Source organism: Oncorhynchus gorbuscha, linkage group LG10 (assembly GCF_021184085.1).
Source record: "Oncorhynchus gorbuscha isolate QuinsamMale2020 ecotype Even-year linkage group LG10, OgorEven_v1.0, whole genome shotgun sequence".
NCBI lineage: Eukaryota > Metazoa > Chordata > Actinopteri > Salmoniformes > Salmonidae > Oncorhynchus > Oncorhynchus gorbuscha.
Window position 1 is genome coordinate 36,446,892 of NC_060182.1, and position 22,814 is coordinate 36,469,705.

The 22,814-nt window shown below is 44.3% G+C and overlaps 1 protein-coding gene and 1 pseudogene across 2 annotated transcripts in view; one reads left to right on the forward strand and one right to left on the reverse strand.

Annotated features, from left to right (window-relative positions):
• LOC124045989 lies at positions 1-19,743 on the forward strand (annotated as a pseudogene). The gene is made up of 24 exons (XR_006840934.1): positions 1-504; positions 2,394-2,502; positions 2,580-2,656; positions 2,766-2,861; positions 3,095-3,133; positions 3,974-4,045; positions 4,424-4,483; positions 4,768-4,909; positions 8,198-8,264; positions 8,439-8,516; positions 8,963-9,055; positions 9,357-9,472; positions 13,553-14,331; positions 14,429-14,554; positions 14,825-15,085; positions 15,259-15,393; positions 15,490-15,594; positions 15,705-15,850; positions 16,399-16,426; positions 17,029-17,091; positions 17,336-17,442; positions 18,362-18,392; positions 18,497-18,583; positions 18,702-19,743. The product of XR_006840934.1 is annotated as a tyrosine-protein phosphatase non-receptor type 12-like (transcript).
• LOC124045990 (lysine-specific demethylase 9) overlaps positions 19,609-22,814 on the reverse strand; it is an 11,988-nt gene continuing 8,782 nt past the window's right edge. The window contains exons 5-7 of the mRNA XM_046365875.1: positions 22,430-22,597; positions 22,065-22,173; positions 19,609-21,631 (exon numbers count right to left, since the gene is read on the reverse strand). Of these exons, the coding sequence (XP_046221831.1) occupies positions 21,020-21,631; positions 22,065-22,173; positions 22,430-22,597 (889 nt within the window). The 3' untranslated portion in view covers positions 19,609-21,019. The remainder of the gene's footprint in view (positions 21,632-22,064; positions 22,174-22,429; positions 22,598-22,814) is intronic.

Here is a 22,814-nt window from a genome sequence, read left to right on the forward strand (position 1 = left end):
CTATCTTCGTTTCTATCTCTCTGTGTCTATGTCTGCCTCTCTCTCTTTCCCTCACACACACCGTGCTGAGGTGCTTCCTGAACAGGGCTCGCTCTAGGACCCAGTGAGAGAGAGACTAGGGGGCGCGGTGATATTTTTAATCTGACCACAGAGCCTGTTAACTCGCTGCTGCTGTTTCCTCGAAACTGAAGACAGCTCTGACAGAAGTGCCTTGTGCCTTTTAGCATAGTTCTTCATCCTCAGTGTGATACTAACCGCTGTATGGTAGTACCCCAGGCCGCTTGGAGCAGAGACACCCCCAGGTCCCAGACAGCGGGCCCCCCCTTCATGGCCCCGTGGCCCTGTGTGTCCTGACATGCCAGGCAGCAGCAGCAGCACATGCCAAGCCCCAACAGGCCAGCCATGGAGCAGCAAGCCTGGATACTGAGGGGCTTCCTGGCTCAAGTGGAGAGCAAGGAGGCTGAGGTGGAGGAGGCGGAGAGTGGCTTCACCGGGGAGTTCTTGGTGAGTTATTCTCTTTATTTGATCACTCTGTTACAGGGGGATTCCTCTCTCAGACACGGGACGGGTTCCGAGCTGTTTCACTTCATCAACAAGTGGATTAACTCTGTTGGCGTTGGAGTGGTGCGGTCTTTACGTCTGCTGTGATGTCTAAGCTTAGAGAGTACTGTGTGTGTGTGTATTTGTTTGGATGTGAGTGTGGGCGGACATAAAGTGCTGTTGTGAGAAGCCAAACTGTTTCATTCCACTGGACAGAACTCTGTCAATGTCCCAAGAAGAATTGTACAAAAGAATGTCATGCTCAGTGGAGAGACATACTATTTACTGTATGTTGTGCTATTTCTGTATGGGTTGTCAGTCAATCCCCAACGACTGCTTATTAGCTTCCTCTTACTGCACTGCTGCCTGTTTCTAAAGGCCCCCATACAAGGAAGGAGATCTACAGGCAAATGCAATGTTATTGATGTAGAACGAGCCCCCCACCACCACCCACCCTGCACACACACACACACACACACACACACACACACACACACACACACACACACACACACACACACACACACACACACACACACACACACACACACACACACACACACACACACACACACACACACACACACGCGCGCTTAAACACACACACGCAGACAAATACACATATACGCGAACACACGCGCGCACAGATACACACACAGACACGCACACACACACAGTGACTGACGGACGCTTGCGCTACACATGCAAATGGATATGACAGAAGCCTGTTAGTAGGGCCAAGTGAAGCAGTGTGTACACGGTGACATCAATCACTGTTTGGATAGTCCATCTGCGGACGCTCAACCCGCTATTAGTAACATTTCAACTAAACTAACTACTAACCCGAAACCTTACCCTTATTCTAAACCTAAACGTAATCTTAGCAAGCAGTTTCCTCTCAACAGATAGTTTGTTGACAGTATGACAATCTGCAGTGCATCTACAGATGGAAAATCTGGACTGTCCAGATAAAGTCTGACCAACGCCGCCTCGGGCCACCCCATGGTCCTGTTCCCATGGATGGCATCACCTGTGGACCATCGCCATGGTGAGGAGTGACACCTCTGTGACTGAGGGTGTTGGGCCTACTCTCCTCTCCTCTCTCTCCGCACGCCGCCCTGCTTGTGTCATGCCCCTGCCATCCTGACCACCCGGGGGAACAGAGCTCACATCACTTCCTTGTGGAACAAAAAGAGCTCTATGGTCTGCAGGGTGCAGATGTCTGCTCCCGGCCTGCTCTGCATCAGCCTTGTGTTCGGGCCGTCTGTGAGAACTGGGCCTGAACAAAAAGACCAGTGTGTTTGAGATACAGAGGACCAGGAAGGGGCACTCTGGGGCTTTATTTGGTGTGTCACTCATTCACTACTAATTGGAATGGAGTCACTGATGACTGGAAGTTCTCTCTTAGTCTATGGCTAGGGCTGTTTCCAGGAAGCTAATGTCTGTACGTTTGAGCCATGCCAGAGCTGATCAAAAGCTTTGGCAGTAGTAGTGGTGTCACAGTGTTACCCACAGAGTGTACAGGGTGTGACTATAACACTGAATTTAGCTCTAGGGAGGAGTGACAACGTATTGCAGTTCAACTGTCTCTCCTCTCCATTAACACTGAAGAGAACTGTAAATGCAAACCATGGTGGGCAGGTACAAGACTCAGACATGGGAACTGTGACAACGGCAACCTCACTGTCGATGGCTACTTGCTTCCAGTTCCCCAGAGGAACAAGGTCATTAGACACCCTCACATTTAGCCACATAGATCGAAGCGTTAGCCAGACTGGGATAAACCCTTCCCTCCTTCATGCACACATACGTGTTGGGTTCTCTAATATTTGCCCCACTTCCCTCTGTTGCAGAGGCTCAAACGCCAGTCCACCAAGTACCGCACTGACAGAACCTACCCCACAAAGATAGCAGAGAAGCAGGAGAACGTGAAGAAGAACCGATACAAGGACATTGTTCCCTGTAAGTTAGCTTTTACCGTTACAGTCTAATGTAGTGGTTTGAAGTGGTATATTTATGCAGTCCTCATTTCCCTTCAGTTGACCACAGCAGAGTGAAACTGTCCCTCACCACCTCCAAGAACGATAATGACTACATCAATGCCAGCTTCATCAAGGTAGGGTGATGGGACTTTGTCCTGGTATACTAGACTGTACAATAGAAGAGTATTTGCAGCAGAGTCCCAGGTGGACGAGTGTGTGACACTGTGCTCTGCGTACCCCCAGGGAGTGTCAGGGGCCAGGGCCTACATTGCCACCCAGGGCCCTCTTCCCCATACCGTGCTGGACTTCTGGAGGATGCTCTGGGAGTACGACACAGAGGTAGAACTCTCTCTCTCTCTCTCTCTCTCTCTCTCTCTCTCTCTCTCTCTCTCTCTCTCTCTCTCTCTCTCTCTCTCTCTCTCTCTCTCTCTCTCTCTCTCTCTCTCTCTCTCTCTCTCTCTCTCTCTCTCTCTCTCTCTCTCTCTCTCTCTCTCTCTCTCTCTCTCTCTCTCTCTCTCTCTCTCTCTCTCTCGGTATACTGATGGACTGATGGTGAGCTTGTCTTCTAACAGGTCATAGTGATGGTTTGCAGGGAGTTTGAGATGGGCAGGGTAAGTCACTCTCTATGCTCATGTACACTATACATTTCTCTATTATTACACTCAGTGGTGGAAAAAGTACCCAATTGTCATACTTGAGTAAAAGATACCTTAATAGAAAATGACTAAAGTAAAAGTGAAAGTCACCCAGTAGAATTCTACTGGCGTAAAAGTCTAACAGTATTTGGTTTTAATATACTTAAGTATCAAAAGTAAATGTGATTGCTAAAATATACTTAAGTATCAAAAGTATCAAAAGTAAAAGTATGAATAATAATAAAAAATAATTACATTAAGCAAACGACACAATTTTCTTGTGTTTTTTAAATTTATGGATAGCCTGGGGCACACTCCAATACTCAGACATAATTTACAAACTAAGCATTTGTGTTTAGTGAGTGAACCAGATCAGAGGCAGTAGGATGACCAGGGATGTTGTCTTGATAAGTGTGTGAATTTAACAATTTTCTGTCCTGCTAAGCGTTCACAATGTAATGAGTACTTTTGGGTGTCAGGGAAACTGTATGGGGTAAATAAATACATTATTTTCTTTATAATAATAATAATAATAATATATGCCATTTAGCAGACGCTTTTATCCAAAGCGACTTACAGTCATGTGTGCATACATTCTTTAGGAATGTAGTGAAGTAAAAGTTGTCAAAAATATAAATAGTAAAGTAAAGTACAGATACCCAAAAAATACTACTTAAGAGGTACTTTAAAGTATTTTTACTGAAGTACTTTACACCACTGCTTACACTGCATTTCATAGTCAAATACTGTGTTATTAAAATGGTCGGTGTTGTGGCTTTATGCGCATTAAAGACTGTGTGTGTTACTCTTTTGTAGAAAAAGTGTGAGCGCTACTGGCCAAAGAAACAAGAGGAACCTTTTGTGTGTGACCCGTTTACTATTTACTGCGTGAGTAGTAGGCTACTTCCTCTCTCTTTCTCGCTCTCTGACCACTTCCTGATTTGGTTGGTCAAATGGCCTCTTAACCATAACTAGGTTATCTACACTGCAGTGATCAGTTGTCATGAATGATAGATGAATGCAACCTTTGAAAATCCAGATACAGTCACTTAAAAAATATGTTGATGTGCTTAGTATTTTTTTGCTATGGGATTCTAATTTCTAGGGTTCTCCTCAAACATGCCTGAAATATGCCTAAACATTGATAATCACTTGTGTCAAGTAAATGTAGTATACTAATGTCATTCTCAGGTTAAAAAGACTAACCTCTGCAGGTTTTCTGTGTGAAAATAATGCTAAACTGCCAAACTGTGTGTTTGTGTACAGGACTCAGAGGAGAGTAAAGGAGACTATGTGAGCAGGAACCTAAGAGTGACCTACCGCAATGTAAGCACTGTTTATACCCTTACTATAAACTGAAATGCAGCTTTAATTAGAAACTATCATGGATAGAATCTGAGGACATAAATGCTTAAAAACGCAAAGTTGTGATGGAATATTTTGTGGGTGGAATTGTAGTATACTTTGGTGCCGAGCATGTCAGCAATAAATCCCCTCAAGACTAACATCACATGAGGTAGGGGTAAACAGGAAGCCCCGTGTGAGTACACAGGTCTCCTGGTGTGTCTCCCTGTCTGTGTTAACATTGAACTTTGTTGTTTGTCCCTTAGTGGAGTCGTACCCTGAGACAGCTGCACTATATCAACTGGCCGGACCACGGGGTCCCAGACACCATCCCTCCCATCCTGGAGCTCCTGCAGGAGATGAGAGCTACCAGGCCCATGAGGATGTACCCATCTGTATCCACTGCAGGTCAGCTCTCCAACCCCCCCTACTTCAAGTTAACTGTGTACTGTGTGTATGAATCATTGTCTGATACGGAGAGTCAATAAACCATCGCAAAGCACGGAAAGTTAGGTTCCCTTTGCATCTAATGCTAGGCAGTCATATATCTCTATCTATGATGCTGTGGTGTCCTTTCTCATGAAATGGTAATTGTTCCGTAGGTGGAACACATTCTTGTGGGTCCCCTGTTGTAGACCCCGTTATGTACAGGCACCTCCCTCTTCTCTTAGACACACAGACAGGAAGTGTTTGTGGGCGGATGGCCGTCAGGCGACAGTGGGTGTTACAACAAACACTCATATATCTTTTCCTTTTCTCTGACTGTCTCTGGCCATGGTTACAGCTAACACATGAACTCAAAAGTACTTAGCACTGCATGCTAAGCCAGTGAAAAGGTAACAGAGTGTAAGTCTGTTGCTTATCTGAGGGCCTAGTGGTGGTGTGTTTTTCAACCCTGTCCTCCTTTAATAACTCTGTTGACTGACTTTTGTGAGTAAGACACGAGAGAGAGAGAGAGAGAGAGAGAGAGAGAGAGAGAGAGAGAGAGAGAGAGAGAGAGAGAGAGAGAGAGAGAGAGAGAAAGAGAACAGCGCTTTTTTCCATACTATGACCACAGTGACACACGGAAATTCCATCGGTGGTGACAGGCCTCCTCTTTGAAAGTTGCACAACGTGTTTGTCATAGGCTTGAGTCAAGTGTTGCATGACACTCCAGAAAGGAGACTCAACAGATAAATCCTCAAATGCATCAAGAGTATTCCACAAGACATGCTATCCCCTCTCTCTGTTCTCTATAATAAGACTATGATAGACCCTCTTTAGCAACCCGTATTAGGGCCAATTGCGAGAGATGATTTACCCCAGTCAGATGGCATAGTCAGTGTATAGAAGTGTCCGTGTGCCAGGCTGACATCCAGGCGTGGTTTACAGGAGGCATCACAGATAGATGAACCACCAGGAACGGAATGTTCAGTCATAGGCATCAGGCATGCCCGTGCCATAAGACCCACGCTCTCCTCTCTACTCAGTCAGTTAACCCACAGGCAGGTTTGAGGATAGGAAAGTATTACCGTATGAAATGACAGATCTGCTTACACACGTTTTCCTTGGAACAGTTCACTCTCCACGGGAGACTGGGCTGCCCTCATATCACCTACAGTTGAAGTCGGAAGTTTACATACACCTTAGCCAAGTACATTTAAGCTCAGTTTTTCCACCGTTCCTGACATTTAATCCAAGTAAAAAGTCCCTGTTTTAGGTCAGTTAGGATCACCACTTTATTTTAAGAACGTGAAATGTCAGAATAATAGTAACGAGAATTATTTCTTTCAGCTTTTATTTCTTTCATCACATTCCCAGAGGGTCAGAAGTTTAAGTACACTCAATTAGTATTTGGTAGCATTGCCTTTAAATGGTTTAACTTGGGTCAAACATTCCGGGTAGCCTTCCACAAGCTTCCCACAATAAGTTGGGTGAATTTTGGCCCATTCTTCCTCATAGAGCTGGTGTAACTGAGTCAGGTTTTTCAGTTCTGCCCACAAATTTTCTATAGGATTGAGGTCAGAACTTTGTGATGGCCACTCCAATACCTTGACCTTGTTGTCCTTAAGCCATTTTACCACAACTTTGGAAGTATGCTTGGGGTCATTGTCCATTTGTAAGACCCATTTGCAACCAAGCTTTAACTTCCTGACTGATGTCTTGAGATGTTGCTTCAATACAACCACACAATTTCCTGCCTCGTGAAGCCATCTATTTTGTGAAGTGCACCAGTCCCTCCTGCAGCAAAGCACCCCCACAACATGATGCTGCCACCCCCATGCTTCACAGTCGGGATGGTGTTCTTTGGCTTGCAAGCCTCCCCCTTTTTCCTCCAAAAATAACAATGGTCATTATGGCCAAACAATTCTATTTTTGTTTCATCAGACCAGAGGACATTTCTCAAGGTACGATCTTTGCCCCCATTGTGCAGTTGCAAACCGTAGTCTGGCTTTTTTAATGGCAGTTTTGGAGCAGTGGTTTCTTCCTTGCTGAGTGGCCTTTCAGGTTATGTCGATATAGGACTCGTTTTACTGTGGATACAGATACGTTTGTACCTGTTTCCTCCAGCATCTTCACAAGGTCATTTGCTGTTGTTCTGGGATTGATTTGCACTTTTCGCATCAAAGTACATTCATCTCTAGGAGACAGAACGTGTCTCCTTCCTGAGTGGTATGACAGCTGCGTGGTGCCATGGTGTTTATACTTGCGTACTATTGTTTGTACAGATGAACGTGGTACTTTCAGGCGTTTGGAAATTGTTCCCAAGGATGAACCAGACTTGTGGAGGTCTACAATTTGTTTTTTTGGCTGATTTCTTTTGATTTTCCCATGATGTCAAGCAAAGAGACACTGAGTTTGAAGGTAGGCCTTGAAGTACATCCACAAGTACACCTCCAATTGACTCAAATGATGTCAATTAGCCTATCAGACGCTTCTAAAGCCATGACAACATTTTATGGAATTTTCCAAGCTGTTTAAAGGCACAGTCAACTTAGTGTATGTAAACTTCTGACCGACTGGAATTGTGATACAGTGAATTATAAGTGAACTATTCTGTCTGTAAACAATTGTTGGAAAAATGTCATGCACAAAGTCGATGTCCTAACCGACTTGCCAAAACTATAGTTTGTTAACCAGAAATTTGTGGAGTGGTTGAAAAACAAGTTTTAATGACTCCAACCTAAGTGTATGTAAACTGACGACTTCAACTGTGCCTGGGCTGTTGAGTAGAGTCTGACGGCTATCTGTCAGTTAGGCTGTGTGGGCCAGGAGCAGGAAGGACCAGGCCTGCAGGGACAGGCAGCAGAATGTATGTGCCAGATTAGAGCTGACAGAGTTGACAGCCAGGGCGTTAATAGCAGCCTGTAGTGCAATGACTAGCCACCGTGCTTTTATACCTGCATTGTTTGCTGTTTGGGGTTTTAGGCTGGGTTTCTGTACAGCACTTTGAGATATCAGCTGATGTACGAAGGGCTATATAAATAAATTTGATTTGATTTGATTTGAATGACTGCTCACACTGTGTACACTCACATACACTGCAGTTTGCAGGCTGGGGTGCTAAAGCGCTGTTACACATTAATAGCTCAGCAAGGCCTTTCATCACACTAGTTTGTACTGTCAACAACGAATGTATAGTGTACTTGTTTGTGGTTCTTAATTAATGTACTGTGTTTTACATTAACCTTGTTTTCTTCCTGTTTGTCCCCGCAGTGCTGGCTGTGGAAGAACAGGAGCACTGTGTGCCATCGACTACACCTGGAACCTGGTGAAAACACAGGTGAGATAATGGTACCTGCCCTACCCTATACAGTAACATCTCCTCCGAACCAGATTGTGAGCAGAGGACCAAAGACTACTGTGTCGATGTCGTGCTGTACTGAAAGATACCATTTCTGTAACTGTGTGTGTCACCTTACCGATCGTTACCGACGCCTTTTGTGTTCATTTCCAGCTGCTCACAGAAGAATTCAACATCTATGACCTGGTCAAAGACATGAGAACACAGAGGCCTTCCGTGGTTCAGACCAAGGTAGTGTTTTCACTTAGAGTTATTCGTAGGGTTTTTACGTATAACCACGTGTATAAACACATCCGTTGTGACAGGCTTCTTTTAGACCAAGTGTGTGTTTTCACTTCATAGTGCTATTTTAGCGTAATCACATACAGCACATACAAACAGTGTGACATGCCTCTATCTGAGCTATTATCGCAAGGCTGTAGCTCAACATTATCTGATGCCAACCCACTCGAAGCCTTAATCTGTAACAAGTAGAGCCACATATTTAGAGCAATCTCTAACGTTGGTAGCATCTCCCCACGTGCAATCTCCCAACGTGCAATCTCCCCACGTGCAATCTCCCCACGTGCAATCTCTCATGACTATTTTGTTGGAATGCTTCACAATAATACCTTGCCGTGGTAGCTGATAAGGGATCGATTGAACACTAACAGAACTGGTTTTGTGTTTAACTACAGGAACAGTACGAGCTACTATACAGAACCATCAAGTTCCTGTTTGAGAAGTACCTGCAGTCCATGGCACCAGTCCCCCCTTCCTGTACAGAGGAGGTGAGACAGACAGCGTGTTTGAGGGGATCCGTTTGAGCAAGGCGAGGTGCAGAATCACTGATTTTGTTCACCTAATGAGTAGTTATTTGGGATGAAAGGTGATTTGTAGATCTGAGATTCTGCGCACAAGGACTCTTGCTAGGGGAACCAGGCTGGCTGTTTGGTCATGTGGTAGCAACAGTTAAACCACAGGCAGAGGAACACAGCAAAACAGACAGACTATGACCAGTGATCTGTGTTTTATGTAAATATTTTCTCAGAGGGAGAGTGATTAAGCGTGCAATTCTGTTAAACTGTTTAGGTGCCAGCGGCCCCCTCACCCCCTCCAGCCAGTGACAGTGAGCTCTCTGACCTCAGTGAGGAGTCTGAAGCTGAACAGGAACCAGAACCTAAAATGGAACCACAGACAGAACACAGGTACCGCACAGTAAAGACTTTTCCCCCCATCAACCATAGATCTGACAATTCAAGTTTTTTTCATGATGCATTACAGTAAACCTTGAAGCATATCTCTATTGCAAAATACACTACATGACCAAAAGTATGTGCTCACTTGCTCGACGAACAACTCATTCCAAAATCATGGGCATTAATATGGAGTTGGCCCCCCCCTTTGCTCCTATAACAGCCTCCACTCTTCTGGGAAGGCTTTCCACTAGATGTTGGAACATTGCTGCAGGGACTTGCTTCCATTCAGCCACAAGAGCATTAGTGAGATCGGGCACTGATGTTGGGCGATTAGGCCTGGCTCGCAGTCAGCGTTCCAATTAATCTCAAAGGTGTTTGATGAGGTCGAGGTCAGGGCTCTGTGCAGGCCAGTCATGTTCTTCCACACTGATCGCGACAAACCATTTCTGTATGGACCTTGCTTTGTGCACAAGGGCATTGTCATTCTGGAACAGGAAAAGGCCTTCCTCAAACTGTTTCCACAAAGATGGAAGCAAAGAATCATATAGAATGTAATTGTATGATATAACGTTAAGATTTCCCTTTACTGGAGCTTCCTCCTCCAGGTACAGGTAGCATTCTCCTGGCATCCGCCAGATGGCGTTTGGCGCCAGATGGCGTTTCCACTGCTTCTGAGCCCAATGGCGGCCAGCTTCACACCACTCTAGCCAATGCTTGTCATTGCGCATGGTGATCTTCGGAAACCCATTTCATGAAGCTCCCGACGAACAGTTATTGTGCTGACGTTGCTTCCAGAGGAAGTTTGGAACTTGGTAGTGAGTGTTGCAACCGAGGACAGAGCATTTTTACACGCTACACACTTCAGCACTCGCTGATCCAGTTCTGTGAGCTTCGGGGGCCTAACACTTCACAGCTGAGCCGTTGTTTCTCCGAGATGTTTCCATTTCACAATAACAGCACTTACAGTTGACCGGAACAGCTCTAGCTGGGCAGAAATTTTTAAACTGACTTGTTGGAAAGGTGGCATCCTATGACAGTCCCACTTTTAAATTCACTGAGCTCTTCAGTAAGGCCATTCTAGTGCCAATGTTAAGCTATGGAGATTGCGTGGTTGCGTGCTCGATCTTATACACCTGTCAGCAACGGGTGTGGCTGAAATATTCAAATCCACTCAATTGAAAGGGGTGTCCACATACTTTTGTATGTACAATGCATTCGGGAAAATATTCAGACCCCTTGACTTTTTCCACATTTTGTTAAGTTACAGCAATATTCTAAAATGGATTAAATAAAAAATATCTTCATCAATCTACACAAAAAATCCCATAATGACAAAGCAACAACAGGTTGATAGAAAGTTTGCAAAAAAAACCAAGACACTTCTTTACATACAGTTGAAGTCGTCAGATTACATACACTTAGGTTGTCACACTTAGGAGTCATTAAAACCGTTTTTTTCAGCCACTCCACAAATTTCTTGTTAACAAACTATAGTTTTAGCAAGTCAGTTAGGACTTCTACTTTGTGCATGACACAAGTCATTTTTTCAACAATTGTTTACAGACAGAATATTTTACTTATAATTCACTGTATCACAATTCCAGTGGGTCAAAAGTTTACATACACTAAATTGACTGTGCCTTTAAACAGCTTGGAAAATTCCAGAAAATGTCATAGCTTTAGAGGTTTCTGATAGGCTAATTGACATAATTTGAGTCAATTGGAGGTGTACCTGTGGATGTACTTCAAGGCCTACCTTCAAACTCAGTGCCTCTTTTGCTTGACATCATGGGAAAATCTAAATAAATCAACCAAGACCTCAGATAACAAATTGTAGACCTCCGCAAGTCTGGTTCATCCTTGGGAACAATTTCCAAACTCCTGAAGGTACCACGTTCATCTGTACAAACAACACCATGGCACCACGCAGCTGTCATACCACTCAGGAAGGAGACACGTTCTGTCTCCTAAAGATGAATGTACTTTGATGCGAAAAGTGCAAATCAATCCCAGAACAACAGCAAAGGACCTTGTGAGGATTCTGGAGGAAACAGGTATAAAAGTATCTATATCCACAGTAAAACAAGTCCTATATCGACATAACCTGAAAGGCCGCTCAGCAAGGAAGAAGCCACTGCTCCAAAACCGCCATGAAATAGCCAGGCTACGGTTTGCAACTGCACAATGGGGACAAAGATCATACTTTTGGGAGAAATGTCCTCTGGTCTAATGAAACAAAAATAGAACTGTTTGGTCATAATGACCATCGTTATGTTTGGATGAAAAAGGGGGAGGCTTGCAAGCCGAAGAACACCATCCAAACCGTGAAGCACGGGGGTGGCAGAATCATGTTGTGGGGGTGCTTTGCTGCAGGAGGGACTGGTGCACTTCACAAAATAGACAGCATCATGAGGGAGGAAATTGTGTGGATGTATTGAAGCAACATCTCAAGACATCAGTCAGGAAGTTAAAGCTTGGTCGCTAATGGGTCTTCCAAATGGACAATGACCCCCAAGCATACTTCCAAAGTTGTGGCAAAATGGCTTAAGGACAACACAGTCAAGGTATTGGAGTGGCCATCACAAAGCCCCGACCTCAATCCTATAGAAAATTTGTGGGCAGAACTGAAAAAGCATGTGCGAGCAAGGCGGCCTACAAACCTGACTCAGTTATACCTGCTCTGTCTGGAGGAATGAGCCAAAATTCACCCAACTTATTGTGGGAAGCTTGTGGAAGGCTACCCGAAATGTTTGACCTAAGTTAAACAATTTAAAGGCAATGCTACAAAATACTAATTGAGTGTATGTAAACTTCTGACTCACTGGGCATGTGACAAAATAAATAAAAGCTGAAATAAATCATTCCTCATTACTATTATTCTGACATTTTACATTCTTAAAATAAAGTGGTGATCCTAACTGACCTAAGAAAGGGAATTTTTACTAGGATTAATTGTCAGGAATTGTGAAAAACTGAGTTTAAATGTATTTGGCTAAGGTGTATGTAAACTTCTGACTTCAACTGTAAGTATTCAGACCCTTTGCTATGAGACTCGATATTGAGCTCAGTTGCATTTAGTTCCCATTGATCATCCTTGAGATGTTTCTACAACTTGATTGGATTCCACCTGTAGTGAATTCAATTGATTGTACATTATTTTGAAAGGCACACACCTGTCTATATAAGGTCCCACAGTTGACAGTGCATGTCAGTGCAACATCCAAGCCATGAAGTCAAAGGAATTGTCCGTAGAGCTTTGAGACAGGATTGTGTCAAGGCAGCAGAATTTACAGTCCCCAAGACCACAGTAGCTTCCATCATTCTAAAATGGAAGAAGTTTGGAACCACCAAGACTCTTTCTTGAGCTGGCCATAAGGCCAAAATGAGCAATCGGGGGATAAGGGCCATGGTCAGGGAGGTGACCAAGAACCCCACAAGTTCCTCTGTGGAGATGGGAGAACCTTCTAGAAGGACAACCCTCTCTGCAGAACTCCACCAATCAGGCCTTTATCGTGGTGGCCAGACGGAAGCCACTCCTCAGTAAAAGGCACATGACAGCCCACTTGGAGTTTGCCAAAAGGCACCTTAAGCACTCTCAGACCATGAGAAACAAGATTCTCTGGTTTGGTGAAACCAAGAATGAATTATTTGGCCTGAATGCCAAGCGTCACGTCTGGAGGAAACCTGTCACAATTCCTACGGTGAATCATGGTGGTGGCAGCATCATGCTGTGGGGATGTTTTTCAGGAGCAGGGACTGGGAGACTAGTCAGGGTCGAGGGAAAGATGAACGGAGCAAAGTACAGAGAGATCCTTGATGAAAACCTGCTCCAGAATGCTCAGAACCTCAGACTGGGGTGAAGGGGGTATTGGGTATTTGTCATTATGGGGTATTGTGAGGAAGAAAATAAACAATCCATTTTAGAATAAGGCTGTAATGTAACAAAATGTGGAAAAAGTTAAGGGGTCTGAATACTTTCCGAATGCACTGCATATCACAATAGCCAATTAGGGTTCTCACGCATAGAGAAAAATGCCTCCAGTGGCCTTACTTCAATAAAATGTCTGGATAACTCCTATTTTGTTCCAGGCACACAGAGAGCGAGGAGCCTGGTGGGATATCCAATCACGGCATACCAGTGGCCTTCTTTGCCCCAGAAGTGCATGTTGACCCACTGTGTGACGCGGCTAAGTGCTCCCCCTCAGCCATCCTCAATGCTCTGAGAGCTAGGGACAGCCAGAGGGAACAGCAGAAACCATACTCCCTACAAACACAGACTGTGAACCAGAAACCACAACCCCGCAAGAAACAGCCCAATAACATGGCCGTCAATCAGAGACCACCATACCCGCTACCGACAGAGCCTAATTACCAGAGACCTTATTTCCTACACACACAGCCTGCTAGCCTGCCCACCAGCCAGGACCTGAGGCAAGAGCCCAGCCCCAGTATCCCCATCATAACCCCTCAGGCACTCAGGCCTCAGGAGTTCTCTCAGATAGCCATGGAGCAAGAGAAGTTGGAGATGGATAGAGAGATCACCCCACTGGAAATACCAGTGCTTCCTGTGGACTTATTCTCCAACTCCCTCTGTCTCACCATGGAGGACCCCTACTTTGGGCCTGACTCACCCCTGGCTGCTCAGGATCCCAAAGGGTCTGATGATGAGGAGGAGCAGGCTCCACTGAGCCAGTGGACAGAGAACCCCTGTTTCAACGGACCCAGCCTGACCCTTAACAGCCAACGGATGGAGCTGCCAGCCCTCACCACCACCAACGCTGCCCTGGGTGCAGTTTCTTCAGATGAAGACAGTCCACCTCCATTACCTGAGAGAACTGCTGAATCATATGTACTGGCTGCTGGTGCAGGTGAATTTTGACATGCTTCCTGTTTAAAATGTGGGATTAACATATTCCAACAAAATATTTGGAGGGCTAAAAATAAATATCTTCCTGTGCCCCTCAGAGCGCTTGGATAACATCTCTAAAACTAAGATGTTAGAAATCATCCTCCCTTCTGAAGCTGAGGCCCTCAGGGGGGGGAATGGTGAGTGGAGGAATGGTGAGCGGAGGAATGGTGAGCGGAGGAATGGTGAGTGGCGGAATGGTGAGCGGAGGAATGGTGAGCGGAGGAATGGTGAGCGGAGGAATGGTGAGTGGAGGAATGGTGAGCGGAGGAATGGTGAGCGGAGGAATGGTGAGTGGAGGAATGGTGAGTGGAGGAATGGTGAGTGGAGGAATGGTGAGCGGAGGAATGGTGAGCGGAGGAATGGTGAGCGGAGGAATGGTGAGTACTCTTTATAAACTCTTCTTGATAAGCACTCAAACATGCATTTCCTCTCAACCTCATTTTCCCCCATAGGGAGTCCCCTGTCGCCTATCCCCCCACTGCCAGAGAGAACGCCAGAGTCCTTTGTGTTGGCCAACGATGCCGGTAGGAGCACTCCTGTCTTCCCTCCCCTCTCAGTCCCTGTAGAGAAGATGGTCCAGGACAGGCCAAAGGACAGCAGGATTGGAACATCCTCGGAATGGTGTGGCCATTTAGGGGACACACCAGCTCTGGTGGAGAAGAGATCTTGGACGAGGAGCAGGAGCTTAAAAGTTAAAATGACAACACTCTCAGGTACATTTGTCAAAGATGTATTTTTTCTCAGAATAATAAAGAGATCTTTTTTTAATTGATTGTTCATTAAAAAAAAAAAAATATATATAAAAAAAATATATATATATATATTACACGGATAGTCACAAAACGCCATGTGATTTTAATCTGTCTCTGGCCTTTTCCCATTACAGTATCACCCCAGGTTACAGTATCACCCCCGGTTACAGTGCCTCCCCTAGTTGTATCTTCGGTTCCTGCTCTCTGTACATCTGTAAACCTTCCTCCTCCCCCTCCCCACCCTCTGGTCCTTACTCTCTCACCTCCAGGTAAGCAAAAGTGACACCCATTTTATGCTTTCAATGTAACTTTTTCCTATAATGAGTGGTCCTCACTGACTTGTTTGCTTTCTTGTGAATGATCAGAGAGACTGACTCCGCCTCTACCTGAGAGAACCCCAGAGTCCTTCATGGTGGTCGTGCAGGACGGTGAGCACATCTCTTCATCCCCACCACCTTCGCAATCATCACGTGAGTGCTGCTCTCTATGTTAACATGTAAACGGCTCTGTGTGTAAACTCTGTCTCAATCCACGTAATGAATCGACTGTGTACTAATCTGACGTTCTACTGTTTGGGCAGTTGCATTTGATCAAAACAGCGCCCCCTGCCTGCAGAGTCTGAGCAGCCAGACCACAACCACACAGCAGAGGATCGGTACGTCCTCAGAGTGGTCGGGGAACTCCCAACCCAAAAGATTCCTGGATGGAATCATGAATCGGAGCAAGGTAGCGGACATGCTGTAGCTAGAAATAGAAATAATTCAACTCCAATGGGGGATGGTTCTTGTAATTACATTTCTGTGGTCTCATATACCCATATTTAGAGAGTTGGGCCTTTTAATTTTTAGAATTTAGAATATTGTTCTAATTCTAGACATTCAGTTACTTAGCAGAATTTAAATAGTCCCCATAGAATGTTAATGGGGAGTCAACATGGCTGCCATAGAATGTTGTAGTCATGTAAATGCATCATAATGCAGAAACCTCAACGGCCCAACTCTCGAAATATATGGCTCTGGTCACACTACCTGACAGTAGCGACTCACAGTCTCTTACTCTACCAGTCATGTGTATTTAATGGTTACGTCTAGAACAGGATGCTGCCACCTACCCCTTTGTGCCATAGATTAACACATCTTTCCTAAATGCCCCTTAGAGATATAAAAATCACTAAGCATTTTTTGTCTTCCTTGTGATTCATGCTATGACTCAGATGTTCCAGTTGTTGTTTATACTTTAGTACATTAACACAACACTGTAAATTGTTCACTCAGAGCGTCCGGGCAAAGAGTTCACGGCAAGGTAAGCTATTTTCACGGTATTGGCTGAGAAATCAAATCAAATCAAATTTTATTTGTCACATACACATGGTTAGCAGATGTTAATGCGAGTGTAGCGAAATGCTTGTGCTTCTAGTTCCGACAATGCAGTGATAACCAACAAGTAATCTAACTAACAATTCCAAAACTACTGTCTTATACACAGTGTAAGGGGATAAAGAATATGTACATAAGGATATATGAATGAGTGATGGTACAGAGCAGCATACAGTCGATGGTGCAGCATAAAAAAGCCATCTGTCTTTTTTGGTGTGGTTTCCTTCTTCTGCAATCGGGTCAAGTCTGTCTGTTTGGAGTTGACAAAGACTTAAGTCAACTTCCGTCAACTTAAAGTCGTTGCTCTGGACTCTACTCCCTTACACAATAAAATGCCCTAATAGGGATCATTGAATAGAGTCATTTATGCAGAAGCTGCACCTACCAAAATAGAAGTCAAGATGATGAGCCATAATGTCAGTGTACAGATTGGAGGTCCTCTTTCAAGCCACTGGAGGGTGGTAATTGAGCTATCTGATGTTTAAGACAAAATCTATGTTGATTATTCTCTGTCTGTTTCCTGTGCAGAGCACCTGGTGACTGTTCATCTGGTTGCTCCAGCCGTTGTGCCCTTGGCGACAGCAGGAAGTGGTGAGTTGCAACGCGCAGAACGTAGACCCCCCCCAATTACAACTATCAACTCTGTCTCACTTAACTACACCACAGGCCCATGTAAATCTGCTCTCTCTCCTTGTTAAGAGGATTCAAATCGCAGTAATCCAACCATCCTCCCTATTCCCACATAGTGATGACTCTTGATGATATTGAATTGAACTTTTATTTGTAATTTTTAAATGGCTCCCTAACTGTGAAACATCTGATGACTGTTTCTTAGCTGAGATGAAGCACCAGCAGCCGGTGGTCAACAGCATCTCAACCAGCTCTGGTACTGCTGACAACAAATCAGACAAGGACAGTGGGAAGGGCATGTCTAGAACAAAGGTAATGGCTATGTACATAGTCACAGTAACTGACAGACTTGATCTATTGGTTAAAAAAATTGGAGGATCTGGTGCTTCTATACTGTGATGTTATTTGAGTATGGGGGAGTGGGGTAAATTGAGCCATTTTCTACATTCATCTCTGTCAAGGGAAATATGGTATTCTTTCAAACAAAGAAATGTACATATGTTTCAGGATGTTGCATATCCCTAGAAATAATCAGCATTCATGTCAAAATGACCGTTTTTAAAACATAGCTGGTCCATAAAGTGGTCTCTTGGCACAACTTACCTCGTGTACGGGGTAAGTTGAGCCGCGAGACATGGTAAGTTAAGCCTCCTACACATTTCTGTACTGAATGAAACACCACTACCTTTATAGAACCATGTCGATCTTTGTTTCCCAAACACAATTCAACATAATCACAATCGCTTTTTTGTCTCTTAATCCTTTTAGGCTTAACAATTAAACACTTTGTACTTTTTTTGAAAACCTTAACATATTCCAGGCCTTGTTGTTACCTCGTATCCTAGCAATAATGCCTTGTATTATACCTGGGAAGAAAACACTTACATTTTCGTAACTTGCCATAGGCTCAATTTACATGAAGGATTTTTTTGTTGCCCACACAGATAAAATGATGCACTTCCCATGCTCGCTTTCAGAACTCATATTGAAGTTTATGGAGACCCCGACTGATATTTAGAACAATATTTAAATGATCTCCTTTGGTTTAGATACAAGCGTCATGAAGCATTTAACCCCAAATTCCTTTGACTTGGTGAAAATCAGTTTTTTTGGACTTATCTTGCTTGCCACTTTTTCTATGTGGTTTCTCAACTCCCCCCTTTGTCTTAACTTACCCCACTCTCCAGCTCTGTCTTATCTAAAGCCAGCAGTCTCGGTTTTTCTTTTTCAGAGCCTGAAGTTCTTCAAGTACAGACAGAAACGTAAGTAACAGATCCCTGTAAATGGATCTGCTGCCTGGAACATACACCCCCCCCCACGTGTACCTCTGCTAGCTAAAATAGTAACACATTCTTCCCACCCACAGCAAAGACAGCCCCCCCACCAGCAACAGCCCACTCTGGATCACCTCCTCCTTATGGCACCTCTGCCTCATCATCAGTGTTCAAATTTGGTAAGCATTCTCAAAGGAGATCCATGCAAATCTCATTAACCATCAATAGTCCTTTTAATTCAAAAGTCTCTCAAAGTATCATAAAGAATCAGTCTCACAAAGTCTGTTCTCTCTCCAGGATTTGGGAGTCGTTTTGTGAAGCCTAAAGGGCCAAGGACTCACCCCGAGACGTGGTTTTAAGGCAGGCAGTCAACAAAGCTGGACACGTCTGGCCACTGTCCTGAGATCACAGGGCTGGAACCCTGCATGCGGCTAGTCGATACCGACTACTCAACTGAACCAGTGATAGCCTGGTCCCAGGCCTGCTGGTGCCATTTTTCCAACTCCTGTGTCATTATCAAGTGAGACCAGTGACCGTTCCCAGACTAATTATCACAGTGTGAAGGAAGAGTATTTCATGAAGACATGGAGGATGACAGACTGTACTGTAGCATTCTCCCTCTGCATCGATTCTGGAAGGACACAAGCACGGTTTCTCAAACTGCTGTTATGGCTCGGTGATCAATCTCTGATGAGATTTCTTTTACCTGCTATTCATGACAAATTGATTGTACTGTGGTTGCGAAAAACGCAAATCACATGTTGGCAAAAGGATGGATGAGTTGATAAATATGTTTGAGAGGGCTACTTTTGACTATTTTGCCTGGTCAGATACTGTAAATTGTTGTTAACACTTGATACATGTTATATCCAGATAGTTTGTGTTTGTCTACTTTTGATCCAGACAAAAGCTAGATCTACACCTGCACTGTTAAGTGTGAATGTTACCCACCACGATGGGACAACTGTTTGTAGGATCAATATATTTGTACCGGTAATATTTTTCATGGAGGTGTGAGATAAGACCGATACTGTACGTACATCACGTTCATTGTGTGTAGGTTGGTGGATGTGTTTTCTTTACAGGCTATAATTTAAAAGCAAATCCAAGACCAATTGCTGTAAATTTAACCATTGATGAGGATCGCTGATTTCTTCTCTATAATGCTTACAAAAGTAATGCCACTCAGTTGTTTCATACATAATACAGGCATACAGTTATTTATTGGTTTTAAACACAGGAAAAGTTGATGCATTCCATTGTGTGTTTTCTCAATTTACATGACTGATCACACTTTTAATAACATAATTCTATTAAATGTAACTTATTATTTTTTCCCAAAAAATTGTCTTGACTTTTTGTTAGACAACATAGTAAAAACAATCTCTCATGAATGAAAATAGAAACATCAACAACAGTAACAGTATTTGTATTAACACTACACACAGCATGCCGTGGTCATCAGCCACACTCCACACCACAACAGAATATGACTAAGCTCAAAAGAAACCATAGCAGGGTCGTTCCACTAAATATTTTAAGTAGAAAATGTGCACCAATACAGAATTGGTTAAATCCTGTTATATTCAAATAAGTGCCCTTTAATATAGACAATATGGAGAATTCAATAAATCCGTTTTTTAAATTTTAAATATATGAAGAAAGACTTCCTAAAGTGCAGAAATGCAACATTTTACCCCACTTAACCCCAAACTATCTCCAAGTTATCACCATCATTGTAAAGCCCTTGTTATTTTGTTGCTTTGACCATGTCATTTCATGTGATTAGAGGTTCCTTTATGTCTGTCCCTCATTTTAAGGTCAACCCTGTTACGTGAACTGAACTCCAGTTTTAATATGATGAAACCATTCCTTTTTAAAACTTTCTTTTCAAAAGAAACAATGAACATCTAATAATCAAATCATCGTTTTTAAAGCAGGTGACAACCCTGAATCCATTGATAGACAGGCTAGGATGTTTTCAAATTTGGTGAAACTTGCATTCAATTGCCACTCCCTGTTGTAAACAATACGTTTCTCCTGTCAGAAGGGGATTGTTGGCTGCTTGAAGATGAAATCGTCAACCCTGTCCCTTTATTTTGCACTTAATAGGCACTTACTATATATTTTTAAATTTTATTTCACCTTTTGAGATGGGAAAACATGTCATTTAAAAACTAATTAGGCAGTGTTCATGATATATACCATGGTACTCTATCTTGACTGGTAAAGCGAGTTGCTTCAGTAACTCATGAAAGAAGTTAGGAAACTCCCCAGAGGGATCGAAGTTTCAGTTACTAAAACAAATATGAAACACTGACACTTTTTCTGACAAATGTTTCTACATTTAAATTACACACTTCCGGCTGAGAGAAGGAAAAGAAAAACCTGGGCTTGTCTCAAACTGCATTTACACATACAAATAATACATTATAGTCGGAATAATTTAAAAGGAAAAAGTTCAACAATTTCAAGAAGAAAATTGTGATTTGTGTCTTTTGTTTTTTTTTTTCTACATAGGAATGTCAGTCATAAATGCACACAGTTGCACTCCTTTAAATAAGCTCCTCTACCTCAGAGGGTAAAGGAGGTAAAGGAGTAAAGGGGAGCGGAGGTCATTTAAGGAAGTCAGTGGGGCAGTGACGCTGTACATCATGGTGTGGTCGGGGGGAATTGTAGTTTAGACCAGGGGGAGGAGGACAGACCAGGGCCTGTGGAAGCCTGGGCTCCAGTGTAGGGGGGTTAGAACCAGAAGCGACAGGTGGCAGGGGGCTGATGCCCGGGTAGGGAGGTCGCAGGTGGGCAGACTTGGCAGGCTGAGGAGGGGCTGGTTGGGGCTCTCTGGGTGGAGTAGCAGGCTTCTGAAACACTGGTTCCTCTGTCTTGGCCACCCCTCCCTGGGTCCTGTCTCTCTGTGTTGGACCAGCGCTGTGGAGCACTTTGGCATCTGACTGGGCCGGGGAGAGGGATGATGAAAAGATTTTACCTGATGTTATGCTCTGGTCGTTGGGCTTGTGTTGGGTGTGCTCCCCCCCATCCTTCTCCTCATGGTACTGTCTGAGGCGGATGTGCCAGGCCAGGCTACAGACTGCCGACACAGTCTTAAACTGGTGGATAACATTCCGAGGGATGAAGTAGATGTCGTTGTCACACAGCTGCACGCGGACATAGCGGATGCCCTCCCGCCTCAGCTGGTTCAGCTTGGCATCGTCCACCCACTGGACACACTGCAGGGAGATGAGAATTAGGGGAAGGCATGCCTGATCATCCTAATTTCTCCTCATTGTAAAACGAGGATTACTCCCACAAACACCATGTTGTTCACTGTGTCAACATATTTCGGCCATAGATCTTAAGAAAAAAAAAATCCTGATCCTTCCCAAACATAAAAAGTAAGCCTGACGTGTCTGGTATCAAGGTCAACCCTACAAACTCTCGGAAATGAATATCACACAGGTCGGGTCATTCTCTGCGGGCCAAAATTAAGCCTCTCGTCCTGCTAATTAAAGCTCGAAACTAACTCACTAAATGGCACATTATGTCATCTCCGCCGAAGCCTTCCGCATTCAAATCTGACATTTGACCAGCTATCATCCCACACAGAGGAGAATCATGCATCACCCGAACACGTTCAAGGTTCAATGAGAGCTCGGTTCCTACCTGAGACACGGGGGGCTCGTACAGATCCAGCTGCAGCCTCTGGACCACATCGTTAAAGTCCTCTGCGTGGAAACACACCGCATCCTTGGTTATCCTCGGACGCTCACTCCTGTTGAACAAAGAACCGTCACAATCGTTAGCTGGACACCGGACATATGGATCACACCTAAATAAAATGTTGAGTGGTTCATAACAAAAACCGGCTGTCATGTTGTCATGACAACAGTATCACTGGATGAAGCTTCCCAAACTGGAACTGTTTCACCAGTACATTCCTACTGCATTGCAGCTGAGAGCAGAGACCCGAATGAATGCCGAACACTTCATAAACACTCATCATGCCCCAAACGACACCAACAACCCACCACTCTCCAAACTGCACGGCCTTCAGCACGCCCACTGCTGCTGTACTCTGCCAGTCGAAGCTCTGGCCCACGTGGTCGGCGTGAGCCCTGGTCCGGTCCTCAAACAGAACCTCTCTGGGCTCACTGGTCCTAGGCAGGTAGTGAAGGTTCTTGATCTCATTCATGGACCTGCAAGGTGGAGAGGGAGAGCAGGTAGTACCCCAGTCATCCACCAGCAGTGAGGAATAGCCGAAGTTACCCTGGGTAATGCAGGTTGAAGTGACATCATGGCTAGAAGGGTCAAGTAGAGCTAAGCGAATTAATGATCCTGAACTCTGGGAAAACTACACTGAGTGTACAAAACATTAAGAACACCTGCTCTTTCCATGACATAGACTGACCGGGT